At 61.1% G+C, this 24,386-nt stretch overlaps 1 protein-coding gene across 1 annotated transcript; it reads left to right on the top strand.

The window, feature by feature from the left end:
- Positions 1-7,493: 7,493 nt before the first annotated feature.
- TMEM9 (transmembrane protein 9) lies at positions 7,494-23,700 on the top strand. Its single transcript, XM_051821105.3, has 6 exons — positions 7,494-7,627; positions 8,018-8,123; positions 8,769-8,860; positions 13,739-13,847; positions 15,591-15,722; positions 22,853-23,700. The coding sequence occupies exons 2-6, from the start codon at positions 8,058-8,060 to the stop codon at positions 23,003-23,005; spliced, it is 552 nt and encodes a 183-aa protein (XP_051677065.3). The 5' UTR covers positions 7,494-7,627; positions 8,018-8,057; the 3' UTR covers positions 23,006-23,700.
- Positions 23,701-24,386: the final 686 nt, after the last annotated feature.

Genomic DNA, 24,386 nt, shown 5'->3' with positions numbered 1-24,386 from the left:
GAGGTCTTCCATCTGCTGGTTCACTCCCCAAATGGCTGCATCTTCCACTACTTTCCCAGGCCATAGCAGAGAGCTGGACCAGAAATGGGGCAGCCAGGACTTGAACCAGTGCCTATATGGGATGCCGGCACTGCAGCCGGTGGCTTTACCCGCTATACCACAGCACTGGCCCCTGCCACCATTTTTAGTCATATCTACTTCCTCCCACTCTGCCCCACAAACACCAGGAGACCACTAGTGTGCTCTCCATTTCTGTAACTTTGCCATTTCAAGACGGTTCCATAGAGGGAATCCGACAGTGGGCGGCTGAGAGTGACTGTCGCTCAACCTTACCCTGTAGCAATGCATCAGGGTTGTTTCGTGTCCCTTCTGATCCCTGGGGACAGTCCGTGGTGTGGCTGTGCCAACGTCTGTTCAGGACGTTTCCTATTTCTTGGCAATTCTGAATGAAGCACTATAAACATGCAAGGTCTAGGGCAACCGCAGGGTCCATCTTTGTAGGTTAAACGCCCAGCAGTGCGGTCGGCTACGGTAGCATGGCATTTCCAGGTTTTGTTTTTGAAGAACCTGCCAAATTATTTTCCAGAGACACTGTACCATTGTACGTCTCCACTCGCTGTGGGTGAGTGATCCGATTGCTTCACACCCTCGCCAGCGTTTGGTGTTGTCAGTTCCTCTTTGTAACCATCCTAACTGGCGTGTGTCCTCTTCAGGAGCTGTCTCTCCTTGACTTTTGTCTACTGTCCGCATTGTTTTTACTCTTGAGTTGGGGACGTTCTTTATGTATTCCACCTACTAGTCCTCTGTCGGATACGTGGTTTGCAAATGTTTCCTATTCATCCTCTGATCAAGGTCCTTTGGGGAGCAAAAAGCTTTAATTTTGATGAAATCCAAATCATCGTTTAATGGATTGTGCTTCTGATGCCGCGGGTAAGACTTCTTGCCAGGGCCAGCACTGTGGCACAGCAGGTAAATACGCTGCTTGCAGCACCAGCATCCCATATGGGCACTGATTCGAGTCCCAGCTGCTCCGCTTCTGATCCAGCTCCCTGCTAATGCACCTGGGAAAGTAGCAGAAGCTGTCCCTAGTGCTTGGGCCCCTGCTACCCTCATGGGAGACCTGAATGAGGCTCCTGGCTTTGGCCTGGCCCAGTGCTGGATGTTTCGACCATCAGGAGAGTGAGCCAACAGGTGGAAGACCTCTCGCTGTCTCTCCTTCTCTCTCTGTAACTCTGCCTTTCAATTAACTAACTAAATAAATCTATATAAAAAAAGAATTCTTGCCTCACCTAAGATTCCAATAATTTTCTTTTAAACTTTTAAAAGTAAAGTTTATAGTTTTAGCTTTTCCATGTAAGTCCCTGGCTCTTTTCTCAGCTACACATTTTATAAGATGGGAGACTTCAGTGGAGTTAATTTGTTTTTTTTTGCCCATGGATGTCCAGTTGCTCCAGCACCACTTGTTAGAAAGGCCATGTCTATCATCCTTTTCATTGCTGTTGCATTTTTGTCAAAAATTGGCTGGTGTACATCCGTGTACCTATCCCTGGGTTTTCTGTTCTGTTCCGTTGACTGATGCATCTCTGTCTCCACCAACACCACACACGCTTGATGACTGCACTTTTTTAAAAGCTTCCTGGCACATAGTAGGTGCTCAATATATGGTAATTAGTATGCATTGCTTCAAATACATATATATCTAACCTGACTGTAGTTCTTATTTTTCTACTTAATTTTTAGCAAACTGCAACTTATCCAGAGGCCAAACTGAGGTTCCTGTAGCCCTGAAATGACCATCATAAAGTCTGCATAAAATAATCCAAAAGCATGCATGCAGAGCTTTAGGGAAAAGCTGACTTTGAATGATAGAATCTGCTATCGCTCAGGTGGAGACCCTGAGCAGTTTCTAAAGCATACTCCTTGGCACACTGGCCTTGAAATCTGGTCTTCGACAGAGAGTTTGTGGTCAAGACTGGGAAAACACCATACACAGGATGTATCGTAAGGGATTCACAGCGAATGTCGTCACACGGAGGCATCTGAAAGTCCTGCCCTAACATACGCCCTACTGGATTGTGCTTTGATCTAAGGATCCCCAAACTGACGCATTCACAGATCCATATCCGGCAACACCCCGGGTCCTTATTCCTGGGAGCACACAACCTGAAGTGGGTTTTGAAAGCCACAAACATAGATAATCTCAGTAAGACCACAGAACGCCAAGATCTGGCACAAATTGTAGGGACTTCCAAACAGTTCTGAAGCCTGCCCTGAGAACCCCGCGGGTCCCCAAGACGCTCTCAGTAAATTCAGGAGAGTCCAGCCACGTCCCCAGCAACACTCAGATGCGCTTGCCTTTTCACTCCCATTCTCCCGCAAGCTCCTAGTGGGATTTTTCCAAAGGCAAGATGACATGTGATAGCACAGGGCAGAGGCAGGAGAATCCAGCTGTGAGAACCCAGCTGTCCTCTACTCAACCAGACATTAAGGGAATTTACCAAAAAATGTAAAACTGATGCCACTTTTCTTACGACATTTTTCCTTTTGGAAAATATAGAAGATGCCCATGCATGCCATGGGGTTGTTGTGCAAATCTGTTCAAGCTGTTTTCTCAGTTTGAATTGTAATGCTGCACAAATGGATAGAACCCACATAAGTGAAAGCTCTCTGGGGCCCTCAGTAAGTTTTCAGGACGCCCAATCGTAACGTCTACAAGCTGCTATTCTAAACCAGCCTCTCCAGGGGAAAAGCGAGGCCCCTCCAAGGCCGGTGCTCTGCCGGGAGAGAGTTCCAACCAGATCCCAGCTCCTATGAAATCTGGTCTTGGGAACTTCCTGCAACCCCACCCTGTAACACCCACTGCTCATTACCAGGAGCTGAGAAACAAACAAAACCCAAGGCATTTGATGTGGGTAAGAAAGCTGAAACCAAAAAGTGAGCTGTCATCCTAGACTCAGGCAGCTCCGTCCAGTCTGTGCCCAGAAGCACAAGTGCGAGGCAAGAAACACAGGGGAGGGAGCTCTGGCACCTGAGCACCTGGGGGTGCCTGGCGCCCAGCGGAACCAGGATTTATTTATTTTTATATTTTTAAAGATTTTATTTATTTATTTGAGAGGTAGAGTTACAGACAGTGAGAGGGAGAGACAGAGAGAAAGGTCTTCCCTCCATTGACTCACTCCCCAGACGACCACAATGGGCAGAGCTGCGCCCATCCGAAGCCAGGAGCCAGGTGCCTCTTCCCGGTCTCCCATGCGGGTGCAGGGCCCAAGCACTTGGGCCACCCTCCACTGCCTTCCCAGGCCACAGCAGAGAGCTGGACTGGAAGAGGGGCAGCCGGGACTAGAACCAGTGTCCATATGGTTTGCTGGCACCACAGGCGGAGGATTAACCTACTGCACCACGGAGCCGGCCCCTGGGCCCAGTATTTAAATTTAAATGTGTGTGCTACAGAAGTCTGTACCTGTAGACTCATGTACAAACAACTTAAAGCTAAGTTTCTTTTGGTGCAAAAAATGGCTGAAACCCATGCATAGTTTTTCCATGCTACGCATTTTCCATGAACATAAATGTGGAGGCCTCTGGTATGCATGGATTACATAGCTTTTGCATGACTAAGCCTGACTCCTAATTCCACTTCCCACAAATATTTTGATGCATTCATTCATATATGTATATATACACACGTATCCAAGGCTGGGCAGATTTTATGTCATTTGTTAAACTTTAGATGGAAGGTGTTAAACTTTTACTCCAAGTTTTGTCCAATTAAAATAGGATCCTTCTTTGGCTAAGTGTTGCTCGGCCCGTTGCGGGTGGGAGAGCAGTGGCTGCGAAAAGGCAAGGACAGAAAAGTGGTGACTCTGCAGGCCACGAGGGGACGGCGCTGTGTGGCCAGCACCGCAGCCCACAGCCCAGTGGCCCGGCCCCCGCTGCCTGGGAAATCCTGCCGTGAACACTTCCCATGCTCAGGGTATCTGAGGACAGAGCCCTCCCCCACGCACCTGTGCGCACAGCAGCACCCTCCTCTACGAGGTGGGTCAAGGGCTCCTCTGGGTGCCAAGGCACTGCCCTTGAGAGTGTTACAAGTGTCGAGTGCTGTCAATGGGGCTTCCGGCTCTGATGAGGCTGGACAAGCTAAGGCATGGCAGCTGATGCAGGAATTCAGACGAGAAGCCTCTCCGAGGTGCCTGAGGCTATGACACACCGGGCAGATAAGCTCTGCTGGGGCCTCGGGGACAGGGCAGGGGCACAGGGTCGGTGCCCGGAGAGCAGGCTCCGTTTGGGGATGACGACCAACGTCCAGCCCTGGCACGGATGCCAAGTCCTGGCCTCATGTGGCCAAACTGCTGTTAGGGTTTTTGGGGTGAAAGCAGGCCCAAGAGAGGGGAGCCATGGGCACAAGTTGGTCTCAGACCCACAACCTTAACCTTGGAACTAGATAGCAGGCGGACAGAATGAAGACTGATGACCCTGCCAGGAAAGAACAGAGGTGCCAGCAGAAAGGGCCTCATTCGGCCCCCTGGGCTGCAGAGGGCACATTCCCGCGGTTGCCTGGCCCCTGTCCCATCTGTGAGCCCCACGCCGGGGGCCCTGGCTCATTCCCTGGCTCACGTTCGACCGTGATGTCACCAGGGTCGGCCCCGGCTTGTCCTCCTGCTTCTTCCCAATCGCTCACCCTGGGTTCCAGCCAAGCAGAGCTGTCTGTTCTCCCCACATGCATTTCCTTGTATCTTCCCAGGGCTGTCTCTCCCCTCGAATGCCTTCCTCATCAGCGCCCTGAATTCTGGCCCAAATCTTGCCCACCCCTCTGTGGCTGCTGGAACAAATGGCCACAACCTTAGTGACTCAAACACTGTATTCTCTTACAGCACGGTGGCTCTGAAGGCTGACGCGGGTGTCAAGGTGACCGCAGGCTATGCTCTGTTCAGAAGCTCTGGGGTGGGGGGGGCCCAGGCCCTTGCCCCACCAGCTGCTGGAGGCTCCCAGGTTCCTGGGCCGGTGCCCCTGCCTGTGCCCTCAAGGTTAGCCAGGAAGCATCTCTCTGACGCTGTGTCCATGGCAACAGCTCTTTCTCGGAGCCCAGCCAGAGAAGGCCCCCATCTGATTATACTGGGACCCCCTAGATGATGCAAGACAATCCCCCCCATTCCAAGGGCCTGCATTTAATCATACCCGAGAATCTTCCGCTATGTAAGACAACACACTCCGCGGGTTCCAGGGCCTCGAACATGGATCTTTGGGGATGGTAGCTTTGTGAGCCGCAAGGAGGGAAGGCCTACACTTCCAGGAATGGAGAGTCCCTACCTGTACTTCCGGGGAAGAAAAGTCCTTGTCAAGGTCCCAGCGGATGCCTAAAGGTCAACCAGTGAGGATCAGACCTGCCTCAACCTTCTCAACCTTTAACCCCCACGCCCTGTATCTATAAAAGAAGCCCTCCCAGCCTCTGACATGAGACTTCCCTGCCCACCCCCCTCAGTTGGGACCGGGGAACCTCACCCGGGAGCGGAATCCCAATAAAAGCTTGTGAATTAATTGATTCGTCTGCCTGGGAAGATTTGTTATGCGCTGGACACCTTGCGGGGAGAGGGGGGACTGTCCTGTCTACCACACTGGCCCAGCTCAAGCAACCCCTCACTACCCTCACAGCCACCTCGCCACCACTCCGGGCTCCCCTGGCCCTTGGGTCAGCTGCCCCGAGAGCCTCTGCTGTCTCGCCCAGGCATAGCTCTTGCCACCTTGAATCCAGCTTGTGGACTGGTCGATTTCCTGCCATCCGCGTCAGGTTCTATAAGAGCAGGGACATGGACTGTCTTGTTCACCGATGCACCTCCATCATGCTCAGAAAATATTTATGGGGGAGGGAGGCTCCTCTGTGACACCGCACCGCCTACATTAAATTATATTCCGGGTGCATGGCTGGGCCTCTGCTATATGCCTTTGCACTTCTGGAAAGCAAGGCCTCGGACAGCCCTGGGGCACCCGGCTCGCCTTGGGAAACTGAACTGAACGAAGAGGTGCAGACTTCTCACTCCCTGGGCGCTGGGGGACCGTGGGGGCGAGCTGCACTGGGGCAGGTGGGGCTACTTGGGAGAATCTCTCTGAAGGCAGACTTGAGAGGGATGACGGGTACCGATCGGCAGGTCTGAGGGGTGACAATATCCGACCAAGGACTGGTGCAAGCGGTCAGCGTGGGGACAGCAGGTGACGAGACTGGGTGGGGAGGGCGGCAGTGGTGGCCAGGGCTTGGATGTCCGGTGGCGGGGTCTGGATTTGAAGCAGGGTTGCATCCGGGATTGTGCTGCACACAGACGAGGGGTAGAGAGGTGGGACTGGGAAGCCAGGCGAAGGAGTGTATTTGAGAGCAGAGTGCTGGCTGCGGCTGGGCACAGGCAGGGCTGTGACAGCTGTCCCCGGGACCCCCAGAGGCAACAGGAGAGAGGGGGCCAAAGATAATCTGACGCCACAGCCTGGGACCTGAGATGCAGGATGACACTGCTCTGAGAAAACTGGGGGGTCTTGCTTCTACTTCATGGGGGACACGGGGACTCAGCCCTGGGTGTCTTCAGCCCGAGCTGCCCCCCCAAGCCACCCCTCTGACGCCCAGTTTCCGCAAGGAGCCCCCAGTTTGTGCCTGATGTTGTTCTGGGTGCTTTGCATGTACGGAATCATCATAGGCACACTGGAAGTCCTCCAGTGTGACCCCCATCTCGCCGATGTGACGACCAAGGCTCCCCAAAGGATAAACCAGCTACCCAAACTCACACAAGCAGGAAGGGGGTCCCGGGGCCCGTGCCCTGGACCCTCAGAGCCCCTGAGCGGGGCGTCACACCAGGTGCCTCTGGCCCCCTCCCCGACCAGGTTTAATCTGATTCTCAAGCACCCAGCAGGTGTCGGGGCCTGTGTCAGGAGGTGAGGCCACAAAGGCCCCAAGGGTGGACCACAGTCCACCTCCACTGAGACGGGCTTGAGCCCACCTGGGTGCAGCCCATCTGCTGGGTCTCTGAGCCTGGCGTCCTGGGCTCAGGCACTGTTGTCTCCTGCACAGCCCCTGAGAAGCTCACAACCGGCTGTTAGCATCACCGGACCCCTCTGCACCCCGCAGCCTGGACTTGCGCACCCTGCCAGGCGGGGGACGGAGCGCCCCCCCCCGGCCCAGTCCCCGCCGCTGCCGACCCTGGCTTCCTGCCGCTGAGGGATGCGGGCGGGCGTGGGGTGGAAGCAGGGCCTACAAACCCGTCTGTGGCCCAAACGTGGGCCCCCGCACATTTCCGGGAGCGAGCCTCTGGCTGTCTTTGTATTCGTGCAGCGGCGGCTGGGTCTCGGCTTGCAAAGTGTGAAACAGCGGGGGGCGCTCAGGAGTTCTCCAGTACAGGGAAGGGCCGCTGGCCGCACCGAGGCCGGTCCCGCCGCGCTCCCCTTCGGCCAGGCTGACGGTCCCTTTTCTTGTTGGATCGAGTTTGAGAAATGCCCGCCCCTCCCTTGCGCGCGAGCCACCGCGCTGAGGCGAAGGCGGGTCCTGTTGCTAAGGCGACAGCGAGGTTGGGCTGAGTGGCTGCTGCAGCAACCAATACCGTCCTGCTTGGGGCGGAGCCGGCTGGGTCTTGTGCGGCTGCGGCGGGGCGTGCAGGTTTGTGGACGCGGCGTTGGGGGAGGGGCGCGGGGGTCGTGGGGGGCACTGGGGAGCGCTGGAGCCCTCGGAGCGGTGGGCGTCGGCCTTCGCCGGCGGATCAGACCGCTTAGACTCTGCCCCCGAAGTTCCCGGCGGGCCTGAACGGGGAGGTGCGGCGGGGCGAGGGTCACCGCCCGGCCTCGCCTGGGGACCTGCGGGCCCCTCCAGGCCGTGGGCCCTGGACGCCCCCGCTGCCGGCTGCAGCACGTGATCCGTGGGGAGCCGGGAGGCCCTGGAACCGCAGCCCACCGCCCAGCCTCGAGCCCTGGTCCCGGCGCGAGTTTAAGGGGCCGCGCGAGCTGGCCGTGCCGCGGCCGCCCCCTGTCCCCGACTCCGTGTCTTTTCCAGGCGCCGGGACGCGCTGGCCTGGCAGCCAGGTGTGATAAGCATGAAGGTCCTGTCCTTGGTGGCCGTGGTCGTCTGCTTGCTGGCGCCCCCGGCTCAGGCCAACAAGGTGAGGGGGCCGAGCCCGCCCGCCCCTCAGCACGCACCCCGGGCTGTCCTCTGCGGGGTGTCGCCGCCGGCAGGCCCGAGGGAGGCGGGAGGGGCCGGACTTCCAGCAAGCAGGTGCAGGGCAGGTGCGTAAGTTCCTTCCCCGGTTCCTCGCACCTGCCCTTACTCCGGGGTAAGACAGTGGCGGCGTCTGCCACCCCTCTAGAGGAAATCCACACGTGCCCTGCAAGTAAAGTCTGTGCAACTCGGGCTTTCTGTTAGTGACCGGGATCCCCGTGAAGTGGGGGTCCCAGTCCTGTAGGGGCGGGTGACCTGGGGTGTAGGTATCCACTTTCCCAAGTTAACCCCGCCTTTCCTCCCCCCTGGTCCTAGCCCAGGAGGTTGGAGGTGGAAATAGCCTAGTGCACAAAGGTGCACCCCACGTGGGGCCCCAGGCAGGGGGCTGCTGCCCGTCCTGCCACTTGTCCCCCGCGTCACCACACACGGAATGGCCACCCCCAGTAGCCCTCTGTGAGTGCTGCTGCCGTGGGGACCTGAAGCAGTCCTTGCTGGGCCTGGGGCTGGGGCGGGGCGCAGGAGTCAGGGCCTGGCGTGAGCCTGCCCCCAGGCGGGGCCCTGCCTGTTCCCTACGGCCCTTGTCTTGCAGAGTTCTGAAGATATCCGGTGCAAATGCATCTGCCCACCATACAGAAACATCAGTGGGCACATTTACAACCAGAATGTGTCGCAGAAGGACTGGTAAGGCTCCGCGTGCGCTGGCCCTGCTGAGGGGCCCCGTTAGGGTTGTTGGACCTCTGGAGGGGAAGCCTGCTCTCCCAGTCCCCGGCGGAGCCTCACGCAGAAATGACTGTCCTGGACCAGTTGTGGCTGTAACCCAGGTGTCTTGAATTCCAGCAAGAGGGGGGGGTTCCTGGTCAGAGGCGTGGAGTCTGTCGTCGGCTTTGAATTTGGGGCTTTATGGATGTGTGTGGTGTGCACAATGGCAGTGGAGAAGGTGGGAGAGGCAGGTGCGCTGGCCGCCTCCCGCGGGGTGCTCGGCGTTTCGGCGGAGCCGTGACGGCTGTCATTCTGTGCACGTCTCTGCACAGCCTTGTTAGTGGGTGGACGGGTAGTGTTCCCATTTCACACTTGTGGAGACTGAGGCCCAGAGAAGGAACGTAAATTGTTCTCCCAGTGTCTTGTATCCACTTCTGGGAGCCCCACTTTTCAAAGCGGAGAGATTTTCAGGAGTTTGTTCCGCTCGGTGAAGGGAAGCTGTGACGCGTGGTCCTGCAGGGAATGGCTGAAGGCAGTAGAGACGGCCTGAGAGGGCAGCACCCGGGTCACGCGGTGCCTGGCGAGCTGCAGCCCCTGGAGCCGGGCTGGTGGGCTTCTGTTACGTTCTTCTTTTTTTTTTTTTTTAATAAAAGATTATTTATTTATTTATTTATTTGAGAGGTAGAGTTACAGACAGTGAGAGTGAGAGACAGAAAAGTCTTCCTTCTGCTGGTTCACTCCCCAAATGGCTGCAACGGCTGGAGCTGTGCTGATCCAAAGCCAGGAGCTTCTTCCAGGTCTCCCACACGGGTGCAGGGGCCCAAGGACTTGGCCCATCCACCACTGCTTTCCCAGGCAATAGCAGAGAGCTGGATTGGAACTGGAACAGCCGGGACTTGAACCTGCGCCCATATGGGATGCTGGCACTGCAGGTGGAGGATTAACCTGTGCCACGGCGCCCCACCCCCACCCTGTTACGTTCTGCATGGTCTCCTGGTGTGGTTTTGGGGCTGGTGGATGATGCTGCGTGGGCCGAGGGAGCTGGGAAGCCCCATGCTCGCAGGGGCAGACGTGTGAGGTCGTTGTCAAAAGGATTAGCCTCCAGTGGCAGATCTGGGTCAGCACTGTGGTTGCTCAGCCTGTGTTAGACGGCCAGGCATGCTCTGGGGAAGTACCACCCGGCCCCATGTTCTGATTCAGCAGGCCTGGGGCAGCGGGGCAGTAGCCTGTTAGAAAATTCCTTAGGTGCCAATGAAGCCCTTAACCCAGCACAGCATCTGGGAGCTTTGAAGCCAGCGGAACGCGTCCAGCTCTGGGAAATGGTGATGCAGGCAGGGCCTCCGGAGCCAGCCTTCCTGGCCGCGGGTCGGGCTTTGCCGCCGGTCACTGTGTGAGCGGCTTGATAGCCAGTGTGCTCTGAGCTCCTTATGTGGGGGAGGGCAGCAGGATTCTGAGCATGCGTGTTTGTGCCTGTGCGCACGCATGGAAGCAAATGCGCATGCTCTCCGGCTTCCAGTGAGGTTGTGGCCCCTGGGCCTCTTACAGCCTGGATGTGTCGTTCGCTGAAAATGCGGTGGACACGCATAACCCGCACTGCACCCTGCTTAGCGGGGCAGCCAGCACCTGGCGGCCTGTGAGTTGCTCGCCCTCACCCTGGCGGGGCTGCCTGGGAGCCGTGGCTCCCCCCCCTGCCCTCCTGCAGGAGAGACGGTCACAGGGCATGTTGCTAGTCTGGAGAAAGCTCAAAGTTCAAAGCTGGAAGTATACTTCTGCGTGGTCATAAAGATGGGAAATCAGAAGTCAAACCAAGCAAGTCCAGGCCGTGTGCACGGCACCTGACACATCGTGAGTGCTGCACAAACACCAGCCACTGTGTTACTACAGCCTGTCAGCTGGTGACGGCACAGTCATTGTAAGCTCACCCCAGGGCCCAGGAAAGCAGCGGCTGCTCCCAGAGCACCAGGCAGGTTCCCGCTGCTCTGTCTGTCCTGGGGGACTCACAGTGCACGGAGACCTGAAGGCCTGGATGCCTGGCGGCTCCCTGGGGCTCGTGGGGAATGGCTGGAAGGGCTGGCATGTCCCACTCCCCCGTGCATGCACCTGTGGCTGTCATAGCGTTGTCTCTGGCTTGGAGAGAGGCTGGCCTGAAACCCCAGCGTGGTGGCCGCACCCTGTGTATCTCTTCCAGGCCAGACCTCATCCCCTGCTTCCCCTTAGAGGCCCGAATGCGGGGGCTGCCTGGTGGACAGGCCCACATCAGGAACCTCAAGACGGTCCCACTAGGGGTGATGATGGGTGGTGAGGCTTCAAGATTCCCGGAGCCAGCAGGGCTCTCCAGGCCTGGGAGTCCTCCCCCTGCTTGCCTAGGGCCCCTTAGGGGTAGGTGGGGCCTCCATACTGATCTTAGCATCTCAGTGCCAGGGCCACTGGGCCTCTTTGGGTTTTCAGGTCATGGCCACGTTGTCACTCCGGTGAGACATTTGGTCCCCTGCAAGACAGCACCGGCCCCTTCCCCCTGGGAGTATGGAGTGAAACCAGAAGCTGCATAGCCACAGTCCTGGGGAGCAGCGGCCAAGCCCCTGGTGGCCCTGTGTTGCTGGTATCCTGCCATCTAGTGTTGGGAATTTATAACTACAGGTGTGGAGGAAGACAAACTGCTGCTTTTGCCCAGTTGTGGGCCTGGAGAGACACATGTTAGAGACAGTCCCAGCACGGGAAGGAGCTTTATAACTTGACAGTTCATCGCATTTCTAGCTTGTTAAAGTCGACCCCACCATGGGGCTGGCATTGTGGCGCAGCAGGTTAAGCCGCCACTTGCAACGCCAGCATGCCATATAAGACCCATTCAAATCCCGGCTGCTCTGCTTCTGATCCAGCTCCCTGCTAATGTGACTGGGAAAGCAGCAGAAGACGACCCAAGTGCTTGGGCCCCTGCACCCACACGGGAGACCTGGAGGGGGTTCCAGGCTCCTGGCTTCAGCCTGGCCCAGCTCCAGCCGTTGTGGCCATTTGGGGAGTGAACCAGCAGATGGAGGATCTCTCTGTCTCTGGGTCACTCTGCCTTTGGAATAAATACATTTTTTTAAAAAAGTTCATATTTGAAAGGCTGTTGGGATACAGCTTGGCGTGACGGCAGCCGTCTTGCCCCTGGGTGACCTGGAAGTCACCAGGCACTGTGGGGAAACCACACCTCGAAGAGAACCTACGGGCACCCTCTGAAGCACTTACCCGAGTGTGTCTTAGGAAAGTTACGGTTTCCTGGAAAAGTCCAAGGGATTTTTTCTTTAAATATTTATTTTATACATTTGAAAGGCAGTGTAACAGAGAGAGAGGAAAGACAGATCTTCCACTGGCTGGTTTACTCATTAAATGGCCGCAACAGCCAGCGCTGGGCCAGGTCAAAGCCAGGGGTCTGGAGCTCTGTCCAGGTCCCCTTCGCGGGTGCAGGGGCCCAAGGACTTGGGGCCATCTTGTGCTGCTTTCCCAGGCCACAGCGGTGAGCTGGACGGGAAGTGGAGCAGCCGGGACCAGAAATGAGCACTCCTGTGGGATGGCGGCATCACAGGTGGCAGCTTCACCTGCTGTGCCACAGATCTGGCCTCTAAATATTAAAGATGAAATAAAATGGACTCCTTTACAAACAAAATCTGCAGAGGAAACACAGACGTGTGAAAGACAAAACCAGATTCCCTCCCCCCACCCTCCTGCACGGGGGCCCGTGCCACCCCGCAGGGCACCTACCGCTTGAAAGGCGTGGAGCAAGGTTGGCCTGTGGGGTTCAATGCCTGTGGGGTTCAATGCGTGCCCTGCATTCAGAGTAGGAGGAGGGACCTGGAATTGACCAGCTCGTGTTTCTCTTTAGCCGCCTCCCTTCCTGTCTGCCCCTCCCGCCTTGGGACAACACTGATCCCCAGAGCCAGTGAAGGGAGACCCCCGGGAGGGTCCCACTGGCTCCTGGGAGAGCCGGAGACTCAGAAATGTTTCCGCTCCATCTTCCTGTCTCCTGACCCCGGGGAGCTTTCCCCTGGGAGAAACGGAACAGAAGAATGGGTTGGCGCTTCCCAGCTGGCCCACCACCATCCTCACACTGTGGCCTGGTGGGGAGTCTGCTGGCCCCCCTCCCCTCCTGCCCCAGCACCTGCCTGCATCACCTTCCAATCCTAGGGCCCGCTGGGGCTGGGGTTGGGGCTGGGGCTGGGGCTGGGGCGTGGCTGGAGGGGTCAGGAGTGCCGTGAGGGAGGTGGCAGGAGGAGCAGGTCAGTTCACCTGCCGGTTAGAGCTGGGGACTGATGGGACCAGGCTTCTGCGTCGGTGAGGTCCCTTGGCTGCCGTGTGCAGGTGGCATTGGCTGGGGGCAAACCGGAGGTGGGCGAGTGGCAGGAGGCTGGGTCGGCTGTCCCCAGGGAGAGCTGGTGCGGGCCTCCACTGAGATTGTGGGTGAGAGGCGTCCCTGGGTTTGACCGGTCAGCAGAGGGGTGCTCTGCCCTTGGGGACTCAGCCGCTGAGACTGCGGGACTAGGGACTGGATGGTGACGGGGGTGGGCACGGGGTTTGTGTTCCCTTTGGAACCCTCAGGTTGGACCCCGCAGGCCACTGGACTTATGTGAGGGTCAGCTCAGGAGGGCAGAGGGGCCTGGCAAGATTGTGAGCTGAGCCCCGCCCGCCTCTGAGCTGGAGCTCCAGGCGCCCACTGGCGAAAGCTTGGCGGGAGGGGAGCTGGTGGCCGGGGTCGGGGGTTGGACTGTGGGCTTCTGTGTGGTGCTTTGGAACCCCCTGCCCTCCCCGGAAGCAGCCTCACCTGGGCCGGCCCCTGCCCCGGCTCCCTGCTGCCCGCCCCATGGCCCTGTCTCTGTGTTGCAGCAACTGCCTGCACGTGGTGGAACCCATGCCGGTGCCGGGCCATGACGTGGAGGCCTACTGCCTGCTGTGCGAGTGCAAGTACGAGGAGCGCAGCACCACCACCATCAAGGTAGCCCCGGGCCCTGGCCTGCACCCCCACCCCAGCCCTGGCGCACCTGCACCGGGGTCATGCTCTCTTCTGGAACGTTCCCAGACTGCTCTGCGTGGCTTCCAGGCTGGTCTGGTACAGACACAGGGACCCACTTCCTGCACCCGGAGCCGACTCCCTCCGTGCAGTGAGCGCTGAGAGCCTGGGGGTAGGGGAGGGGGCTCCCTCTTCCCACCATCCCTTCCACCCCCTCTTTTGGGTGCCTGGGCATGGCGAGGCCAGCCTCCGCCGCCTCCACCCCAAGCTCCCCATTTAATCCAGCTGCGGAGAGGAGGCTGATCTGCCCCTGGGGAAGCTGCTGAGTTGTGGACTGGGCCTGCCGGGGCCGGGGGCTAGGGGCCAGGGGCCAGGGGCCCAGCCCCGGCCCAGGGCACCAACACAGGTGCTTCCTTCTGTGTTCTCTCGAACTTTCTTCTCATGGATCCTTTGGGTGAATTCAGGAGAGCAGCAACAGGCAGGCTGACCACAAGCTCCTCGTCCATTCCTCCGCCTCTCACGGAGGCCGTGACCTTGCCCTAGCAGAGGGTCAGGCTGCCCTGGCGCCCTGCGGTGCCTCTGTCCGGTGTCAGGTGCTGCCCGCTGGTTTCTGACACAAGCCCTTTCTCCGTTTGTTCGCTGCTTTCTGCTTGCTCTGGGAGTAGCATCAGAAAGTAACTCGTGAGCGGGGACGCGCAGCCATCGGCTTGTCCTCTGGAGGCCTGTGGCCGAGAGCTGGTCTTCCCTGCTGTCCCGCCCTGCCTGCTCCAGGGAGCCACGCCCCCTGCCCCGGCTGTCGCCTGCCCTGTATTCTCCACACAGGTGGGGAGCAGCTGCGTGTCCCCTGCCCTGCGCCCTGCCGCCTCCCCCACGCCTGCAGCTGTCTGTCCACTCTGAACTTGGTCCAGCAGCCCCACCCTCGGTGGCCAGACGCCAGAGCCCTTCAATTCAGTTCACAGACAGATGTCACCTCTCCCTGCTGGGCAGGGAAGCGGCTTCCTAATTGCCCAGGCCTCCCTCTCCCCCCAGCGCAGCCCCGTGCACCTGGGGTACACACTGAGCTCTGATAGTTCACCCTGCCCTAACCAAGGAGGAAGTTGGTCCAGTTGAACTTGGCTCTCGGCCAGCTGGGCACCTGTACCTTCTCAGTTAGGTGAATACGGCCCCTTCCCCCAGGGGCTCGTGGAGTGGTTCCACAACCGGGGTGCAGCACCGACGCCATCACACACACAGCCGATTGCTCAGAGGGCCCCTGCGATGCCCAGAGCACCTCAGGCATTGAACTTGGCCCGTTGGGTGGGTCTTTGCTGTAAGGCAGCCTGCGGGGCGCTGTGCACACGAGAGGGGGGGGATGTCCTGCTGCTGTGGCCTCAGCCGTCACGCGCCGTCTCTTGTTCAGCCTGGCAGCTGCCCTCCCACGGGCCGTGGGCCTGCGAGCCCAGACCCCCACTTCCTGGCCCATGTTTCCCCAGCTGCTTCCTCCCGCTCTGTCCTGGTTCCTGATGGCTTCCCCCAGGCTGTCGGGCTGCGGGCTTCTTCCTTTGCCATCTTCCTGTTGCCCTGGGGGCTGCCATGTGCTCGCTGTTCTTGGGGACCCCCCCTCCACCAGGCACCCTTCCCCTCCAGGCCCACGTCGCCTGCCAGTCCTTCCTCAGGGCGGCACTGGGGTTGCTGCCAGCAGGACACAGGTGGCACGCGCTGGAAAGGATTCCCGGGTCTCCTCCCCAGGTCATCATCGTCATCTACCTGTCCGTGGTGGGAGCCCTGCTGCTCTACATGGCCTTCCTGATGCTGGTGGACCCTCTGATCCGAAAGCCGGACGCGTACACCGAGCAGCTGCACAACGAGGAGGAGAACGAGGTACCGTGGTGCCCCGGGCTGCAGCCGTGGGCCACCCCTGTAGGCCCGGGTCCCCCACGTCACCCCAGCTCAGCTGGCTCTGAGTTTTCTGGATGGCCGGCGGCAGGCAGTAGCACTGCACAAACAGGGAGCCGTGTCTTCCTGTTAGGCGGCCACACACGCAGGGTGTCCTGCCTGCTCAGACCCCGGGGGCAGGTGGTGGTGGACTTCCGGTTGTGGGTTCAGTGATTGCACAAAGATTGCGCTCCTGCTCGAGGCAAACACAGCCTTGGGGTCTTGAGGGCTAAGGAGGAGCCAGGTAAGTGTTGGGGGGGACTGGGGGGGCATCACCATGGGAACGTCCAGACTTCTGAGCATTGCACGGCTTGGGCAGGTGAGCAGGAGTAGTGATGGACGGAGCTGGCCAGTGAGCTCATCGGAGGCCTCGGATGTCGAGCCCCAGGCTTCTGGCTTTGTTGCATAAAGAAGGGAGAGACCTGCTGACTACAGACAGCCTGCAGGCCCCGCTGGAGTGCAGACGAGGCCGGGCAGCTGGTGGGGCTCACCCCGGGGCCCAGCACAACTCACGTTGCTTCCCACCCTCCGCCATCGTCCTGCTCAACAGTTGTGGTCGGTGCGGCCAGGATCCCCAAGCTGGGGCAGGAGGAGGGCCCCGGCGGAGTCCTTTGTGGCCGGGGAGGGCTGCAAGGGGCAGCATGCCCTCAGATGCCTGGGGGCCCCTGGACAGTGGCGGCCTCCCAGCCCCCCATGCCCCCACCCTCCTGCTCACAGCAGCTGGCTGGGCACGTGAGACAGCCTCGGGGCGGGTCTGAGGCAGGGCGGGCTCACCTCCGCACCCGCCTTGGGGGACACACTGTGTCCCTGGGCTCTGTCCCAAGGGCCCCACCGCTGGAGGAAGCAGAGAGCAAGCTCGCGTGTGTCCAGGGTTTTGTAGGGGAGAGCCTGGCCTCACGGGGACCAGCAGAACCCATGGTAGGTGTCAAGGGGAGAGACTTCCTGCCGACAGTGCAGTCTGATGGTAGAGGGTAAACTCACGTGTGAGGTGGTGAGCTGGCCATCGCTAGAGGTAAGCAGGCCTAGGCTGCGCTGGCCCTGGGCAGTCAGAGTTCAGATCTTTAGTGGAGGTGAGAAGGGCATGTGCCCCACCATAGAGGACCCAGGGGCTCAGGCCTGTGTGCATGTGCACAGGTGTGTGTGTATGTGTGTGTGCATGCGTATGCAGCCTCCGTGTGTCTGTGTATGTGTGTGTGTGTGCACACATATGAAGCTGCCATGTGTGGGCCGGCGGGAGCAGGGGCCGGAGGGAGGCCCTGCTGCCTCCCTGGGAGCGTGCCTGGGCCCTTCCCTGTCTGTCCCCAGCCTCCTGCGGACATCAGTTCGGCCAAGAGGTAGAGCAGAGGGTGTGAGCCGGGCCTTGGAGGCGGTGGCATTGGCAGTTGGGTGGTCTGCATGCGAGAGGGAAGCTCGCCTGCTACCTGGTTATTAATGTGGAGTAATAGCAGCTCGGATAGGGGAGGGGCGTCGGGAACAAGCGCGCGGCGATTAGGGCGCTGTGCTAATTGCAGCCCTGGCTGGGGCTTCATTGAGAGCGATGATTACAAGCCCATGCTGCCATTTCACTGGAATGCGTGGCTCTTGGGCACGGCCGTGGCTCCTGGCGTCCTGGGTGTGGAGCCAGTGGGAGGGCAGCCTGTCGTCTCCGCGGCTCAGCCTGAGCCTCCCTTCCCCTCGCGGGGCCTGGGGCGCTCCCCACCTGGAGTCTGACTGTGGAGGGGCCCTGGGGGAGAAAGGAGGGGTTGGATGCGCAGGCAGAAGCAGGAACAGAGGGTTTGGCTCAGTAGGTGGGAGGGTTACAGGGTGAGGGCACTGTCCAGCCACGCAGTGGGTGCCTGTGAGGGCGTGGGCCATGCCGGGCAGACCCGAGCAGCACTGGCGACCCCAGGCTCCGTGCTCAGACACCCTCACCTCCCACCCCGGGGGCATGAAATGTCTCTTGGAGACCCTGACCCGACGTGCAGCCGGCCCTGGAGGGTCCCACGCTTGTATGGGGCCAGAGGAAGGGCTGTCTGGGTCTCACCTGTCCACCGCTGGTCCCCAGGGTTCTGTCTGGGCTACAGGGCTTGTGTGTGGACATGACACAGACTTTGCTGGGCTTCAGCCCCGAGTCAGCTGTCCATCACGCAGGGACCTGGGGGTCCTTCCTGTGTTAGCCTGATGGGCGAGGTTTCCTGGCAGGGGCGACTTCAGAGCGGTGCCTGCCAGCTGGCTGTCAGGAGGGTGGACAGGCCCTGGTCTTTTGTTTGTTTGTTTGTTTTTTAATATAAAGACTTATTTATTTGAAAGAGTTAAACAGAGAGAAGGAAAGAGAGAGAGGTCATCCATCTGCTGGCTCACTCCCCAGATGGCCGCAACGGAGCCAGGAGCTTCTTCGGGGTCTCCCATGTGGGTGCAGGGAACCAAGCACTTGGGCCATCTTTTGCTGCTTTTCCCAGGCACATTAGCAGGGAGCTGGATTGGAAGTGGAGCAGCCGGGACTCGATCTGGTGCCCATATGGGATGCAGGCATTGCGGGCGGCTGCTTGACCCACTATGCCACAGCGCCGGCCCCAGGCCCTGATCTTTACAAAACGCATGACCCCAGTTGGCAGGCGAGCAACAGTCTACTGGCCCACCCCTCTGAGCATGCATGGGAAAGGGGGCCTTGGGGAAGGGACAAGGACACCTGGGCTGGCAGGATTCAGCCTGCACCCCAAGAGGAAGAAAGGACGTGGCCTCCCAGGCTTCCCCGGGGCTCAGCCAGGCCTGTACTACTTGCCAACCTTAAGAGAACCCAGGGTCGGCGTTGCTGTGCAGTGGGTAAAGCCGCCGCCTGCGATGCCGGCCTCCCATACCGGAGCATCTGTTTGAGTCCCGGCTGCTCCGCTTCTGATCCAGCTTCCTGCTAATGCATCTGGGAAGGCAACAGAGGGTGACCCGAGTGCTTGGGTCCCTGCACCCACGTGGGAGGCCCAGATGGAGTTCCAGACTCCTGGCTTTGGCCTGGCCCAGCACTGGCTGTTGTGGCCATTTGGGGAATGAACCAGCAGATGGAAGACCTCTGTCTCCATCTCTCTGTCTCTGTCACTCTGCCTTTTAAGTTGTCTCTTTTGCAAAAGAGAGAGCCCTGTAGGCTCCCAGGCTTCCAGGCCTGGCCCCTCTCCGCTCCCCGAGTCAGGGACCAGGCCCAGTGGGATGCAGGCGTCAGAGCACCTCTGGGCTTGCGGGCCTCCTGGCCCCAGCCCCCAGCCCCCAGCCCCTAAAGCCAAGAGCTGCCCTGCCCCAGGGCTGGAGGCCTGGAAGAGGAAGGGGCGGCCGCCCCGCCGCCTGAGCGGGGTCCGTGGCGGGGGATGAAAGCGTGCCGCGTTCGCTTTGAACGGCCTGGCAGCGCCTCCGTGGGCCTGGCTGCGGGCGCGGCCTCCTGGGATTCCAGCGGCATTAGGCCTAATCCCCGGGCTCAGACGCCCTTTGAAAGGAGGAAGCGGGCCTGTTTGCGAGGACAGAAACAGCAAACAGAGCTGTGTCAGATGTGCAGGGCTGGCCCTCTTTGAAGAGACGAGCAAGGGTTCCTGTGAGCCTCTGTGCGCCTCAGCTGCTCCCAGCGCGGCCCCTGGCCTCGGAAGGGGTCCTCGGGTTCTCAGCCCAGCCAGCCCCGCGGGGGAGGGGCGAGCAGGGCATCGAGCAGGGCGGTGATGGCGACGGGGGTGGGCGGTAGTGGGACTGGGGGAAGGAGCCATCCCCAGCCACTGGGGATGGGCAGGCAGCTGTGTGCCAGGCACCAGCGGTGACACATGGAGAGGGCTCAGGACCATGAGGGCAGCCAGGTGGCCTCCATCCCCTGAGGACAGGCGTGGGAGTCAACATCCTTAGGGGCAGCCATTCCCGGTCATCGAGAGCAGGGCTTGGGACCCCTCCTGCTGCGTCGGGGGCCCAGCTCAGTCCCTCACCAGCCCGGGAGCTAAGCTTGTGCTTGGCCCGTCTCACTCCGGAGTAGACAGAACGGCTGCGTGAGCACCCCCAGCGCATGTTCATCCCTCACCGTCTGGCCTGAGCGCGTGAGGGTGGCGGTTGCTGGAGGGAGGCTGTGGGCCCCATTGCAGAGCCCTGGAGTGCAGCCGCCGCTGGGGGCGGTGGGGGGGGGGGTGCCGAGCCCTGCACTGCAGCCCAGCCTCTAGGCCCCGGAGTGCCTGCTGACGAGTGCTGCACCTGTGGTCACCAGGCCAGGATCTGGAGCAGCGTGATCTGATCTGGCGGGGAGGTGACTGACGGCGGCCCTGCACGCCACGCACAGGTGCAGCGGCGAGGGTTGGGGTGAGCCCTGGGAAATGGAGAGCGGCTGTGCATGAGGGCCATCGCCTGCCCGCCTGGCCCTGCTCCCCTGCCCTGGATTGGAGAAGGTGGGGGAGGGGAAGCGAAAGAGGGACACCTCCGTCTACTTGTCCTCAGAACCCCGGCTCTGGCGGGCTGGCTGCAGAGGGTCCGCTTGGGCTGCTTTGATGGGCTCAGGCTTGGCCACACAGGTGTTGGGGCCCTCCCAGGGCTGGGGAGGAGGCTGCGCCTGGGGCCCCAGTCCCTGGTCCCTCCCAGGCACTTTGCTCCCGCTCAGACCTGGGGGCAGTCCTGGCCCACTTGCTTTGTTTGGCCCTGTTGGCTCCCGCCTGGGTGAAACCAGCCAGCAGAGGGCGCTACAGAGCAGACGGGTGCGCATCCCGCTCTGCCCCGCGCTGCTGCGTGGCCTTGGCCCGCGAGACCCCTGATCTGGCAGAGCGTCGGTTCCCTCATCTGTGAGATGAGAATGAAGCTGCCCACGTGCTGGAACAGAGAGCCAGGCGTGACCCGTGCAGCGCCCAGCAGAGGGCCCGCCCCACGGCACCGCTAGTCGGCTCCTCGGGGGCCTCCTCCTCTCCTGTCCCCTGCACCACCCGAAGACCCAGCCTCAGTGGGGGTGGGGGATCAGGATCGGGAGTGGAGTCGGCTGGCGCTGAGGGGCGAGCACGGCTGGGCCGTCTCTGGGACAGAGCCGTCTCCGGCAGCAGCCTCCGGCTCAGGGCTGTGCGTGAGGGGAACAGCCGAGGCTGTGCCGTGGGGTGGGTTCCGCCTGCCCCTTAGTGCCTGCCCTTGGTTCCCCCCAGCTCCACTCTGCGAGATGCCGTCCCAGGGTGCAGAGGGCTCGTGGAGGGAACGCCTGGTGCCTGCACCCCTCACTGAGGCCCCAGAATCAGCACTGGCGCCGGGGGGCCCCCGTGGCCCTCAGAGCCGGGATGGCTGGGCCTCGAGGGCCCACCTGCAGCACTGCACACGTCCAGGTGGCCCGGCGGGACTCGGGGGTGGGCCCGGGAGGTGGTGCCGCCGCCATGGACATTTTCCCAAGGCAGTGCGGCAGCCTGCCGACTGCCTGACCCGGCCAGGGCCTGATGGTCATTGGCGCTGCCGTGACCAGGTGCTGGGCGTGCCGGAGCCTTCCCGCTCTGTGTCCCGTAAAGGAGTCGCTGTTTCCGCCTCCATCTCGGGATAGGGAAGTGGGTTCCGGGAAGGTGGTGACTGGCCCCGGGTCCCCTGTCCAGCAGGGGTCAGAGCCAGGGTTGCTGACCCCAACCTCGTCTCAACTACTGTGCTGAGCTGCCTGGGGCGGGGGGTGGGGGGAGCAAGCGTCTCTCAAGCTCCTGCCCCCTGATGGCCGACGTACTGGGGCTCCGGGACATCTGAGAAGTGGAACTGAGAGAGGTTTATCCTGTTGCAGAGAAGTTGGCAATCCTGTGTTTCCAGAGGTTGTGTCTCGTGAGCCTTCTGAAGGTCTGCCCATTCGTTAAACAATCAGCAGCCCGTGTTTTTTGGATCACAGCCCGTTAGGTCCTGAAATGAATTTTCTGAGTCAGGATCAGGGTGTTTAAAAAGTGACTTGGAAGAGAGCGCAGGACAGGAGGCTGCCTCGTGCCGTGTGTGTGTGTGTGTGTGTGTGTGTGCGCGCGCGCGCAGTGGGGGGGGCGGGGGGGGACTGGGTATCAGGGTGCATGTCATCCCTGCTGACTGCATTTATGAAGCTCAGTTTGGGGAGATGAAGTGCCTTGGCGAGTGCCGCACAGCGGAGGGGCTGAGGCCTAGCCTCCTTCCAGCTCCCACGGTGGGCCTGCGGGTACCACGCGCGGGCCCGGGGAGTCTGAGGCCGCAAGGGGCAGGCGCTCCCCTCGTCCGGGTGTAGAACCCAGGAGTCCTGCTGCGGGCTCGGTGCGCCCCCTGCCTGACGCTGCTGGCACCTGCCTCTGCAGCATTGCCCGATCCCGCAGCCTGGCAGAGGCCGCCTCGGGGGCCCTGGGCTTCCCCATCTCCCTCACCCTGGAGTGAGCGGTCACAGGAGAATTACCTGGCGCTCCTCGCCGCCTCGCCTCTGGCCACCTCCGCAGCGCCAGCTCGCTCTGTGTCCTCCCTCCCCTCCCCCACGCGCCCCTCCCGGCCGCGCAGCCTGGCAGGTGTGTGGCGACAGAAGCTGCGCCAGCTCGGGGCATTAGAAGCAAAGTTGCATTTACTGGGCGGCTCCGGGCTTAGAGGGGCATGCTAATCCCTTAAGAGACGTATGGCAGGAGATGAGAGGCAGGGAGAGCCAGGGAGGAAATCCCCACGGGGGTGGGCCTGGCCCTCGGCTCTAATTCCCCCCAAAGATCAGGTTCGGGTCCTGCAGGAAACGCAGGTGCTAATTAGGGGGGATGCCTTTGACAACGACAGAAGCAGGTCTGAGAGCAAAGGGGAAGCGGGGAGCCTCTGCTGGGAGGCGGTGGGGGTCGGGGGAAGGGGCCGAGCCAGACCGGGCCCTGAAATGCAAGTGCCGAGGTCCAGCTCCCTGCCAGACCCCCTGAGCAAGTGCCCCCCACTGGAGCAGGTCCTGTAGCCCCTCCCCCCTGGGCAGTGGCAGGCAGGGCCGTTCCCCAGCCCTGGGGGCCACGAGGGTGCATCTGCCAATGGCCAGTGGCACGGAGTCCGTTGCTGTCAGGTGGAAGTAGGCGTGCAGCCTGCGGGCCGGGGCCTGGCTGTGCCGTAGGAACAGGGCCTCTCCTGACCCTCGGCCAGGCCCTCAGGGGACCCCTTCTTTCCCGCTGCAGGACGCTCGCTCGCCGGCTGCAGTGGCCGCGTCCCTCGGGGGCCCCCGGGCGAACACGGTGCTGGAGCGCGTGGAGGGGGCCCAGCAGCGCTGGAAGCTGCAGGTGCAGGAGCAGCGGAAGACGGTGTTCGATCGGCACAAGATGCTCAGCTAGGAGGGCCGCCGGCGGCTCCGGGACGTGAGGCCGTGCCGTCCGCTGCTGCGGCCGCCGCCCAGACCGGTCCTCCCGGGCTTCCCTCCGCCAGCCCGCGGCGTTCTCCTCCTCCTCCCTCTCTTTAGAAATGTGGTGCTCAGCCGTCTCGACTGGGGTCTCCTCGGGTCTTTGGGGTTGAGGGGAGGGGGCAGGCAGGCCGGAAGCGCGTGGACCCCTTGACGCTGGCCTCGGGCTGGATGGACGTGCTCCTCGCCACCCTTCCAGCTCTGAGTCCTGGAATGCGACGGCTTCAGAAGGCGCGGGGGCGGCCAGGCCTCAGGGCTGGAGGAAGGTGGCCCGCATTCCGCCAGCACTCCCTCCTGCCCAGTCCCATCTCTCCCTCCCTCGCAGCCCTCAGGAGTGGCCCTGACCCCGCTGGCGTCTCCAGGGCACTCCTAGGGGCTTGGGCCCCCTCCCCCATGCCGCTCTTGCACGGTGCACGGCAGTGCCCATGTATTCCTGCCCAGTCTGCCACCTGCCCCCACCTGTCCCCAGTGCCTGCCCTGGCCAAGCCACACGGTTGCTGGGACCACGGGGCACAGGAGACTCACGTCCCTGAGTTGTACTGGACCAATGCATGGAGAGAGAGGTCTGTCTCTCACTGTCTTGGAGCTGTCTGTGAATGAAGGAAGCCATCATTAAAGCGTTGATCTCTCTCTGTCTGTGGAGAGGCACCCTGGGAAGGGTGGTGTCGGGAGGGGGCGGGAGAGCAGGGGCCCTGCCTGCCGGTGCTGCTGTTGAAGGTTCTTGACTGCGTGGAGCAGGCGGTGAGCGGGGGTTACTCCTGTTTCCCCCCCGCGGGAGACGCCTCGAGACTCCACAGGTGCCTGACGTGCCCCTGCCGTCCCACAGACACGGGCAGTGGTGCTCACTGCACAACCCACGGGAAGCCAGCTGCCCGGGAGCCCAGTGCCGAGTGGGCTCCGCCCCAGGGTGTGCCGGGTGGGGCCGCATCCAGACCCCTCCAGAAACGAGGCTCTGATCTGTCCTTAAGGGTCAGCCAGATAAACGCACCGAGAAACCTCCTGCGGCTCCCCCGCGGGGGCCGTGGGCACCGCGTGGTAGCGTGGGTCTCAGCTTGCAGGGTTTTCTGAAGTTCCAGGTGGAGGCTTGGGAACCAGCCTTGGCAGTGAGTGAGGGACACAGCCGAGAGGGAGCTGAGCTGAGCTGACGGCGGGACCCCGGGCACGAGTGCATGGCCGCTGGGGCTGTGTGGTGGGGTCCCCAGGGGCTCATGGGTCGTTAGGTGCAGGGCGGGGATGGAGGGCCCTGTGTGATGCGACACCCAGTGGGGCCACGCGCTGCTCTGGGAGCCACTTGAGGGCTGTTTCTTTCACGCCGG

The sequence above is a fragment of the Oryctolagus cuniculus genome, chromosome 13, assembly GCF_051225735.1.
Source record: "Oryctolagus cuniculus isolate XC-2025 breed Fujian yellow rabbit chromosome 13, ASM5122573v1, whole genome shotgun sequence".
NCBI lineage: Eukaryota > Metazoa > Chordata > Mammalia > Lagomorpha > Leporidae > Oryctolagus > Oryctolagus cuniculus.
Note: the sequence above shows the minus strand (reverse complement) of the source record. Positions and strands in the feature narration are given on the sequence as shown.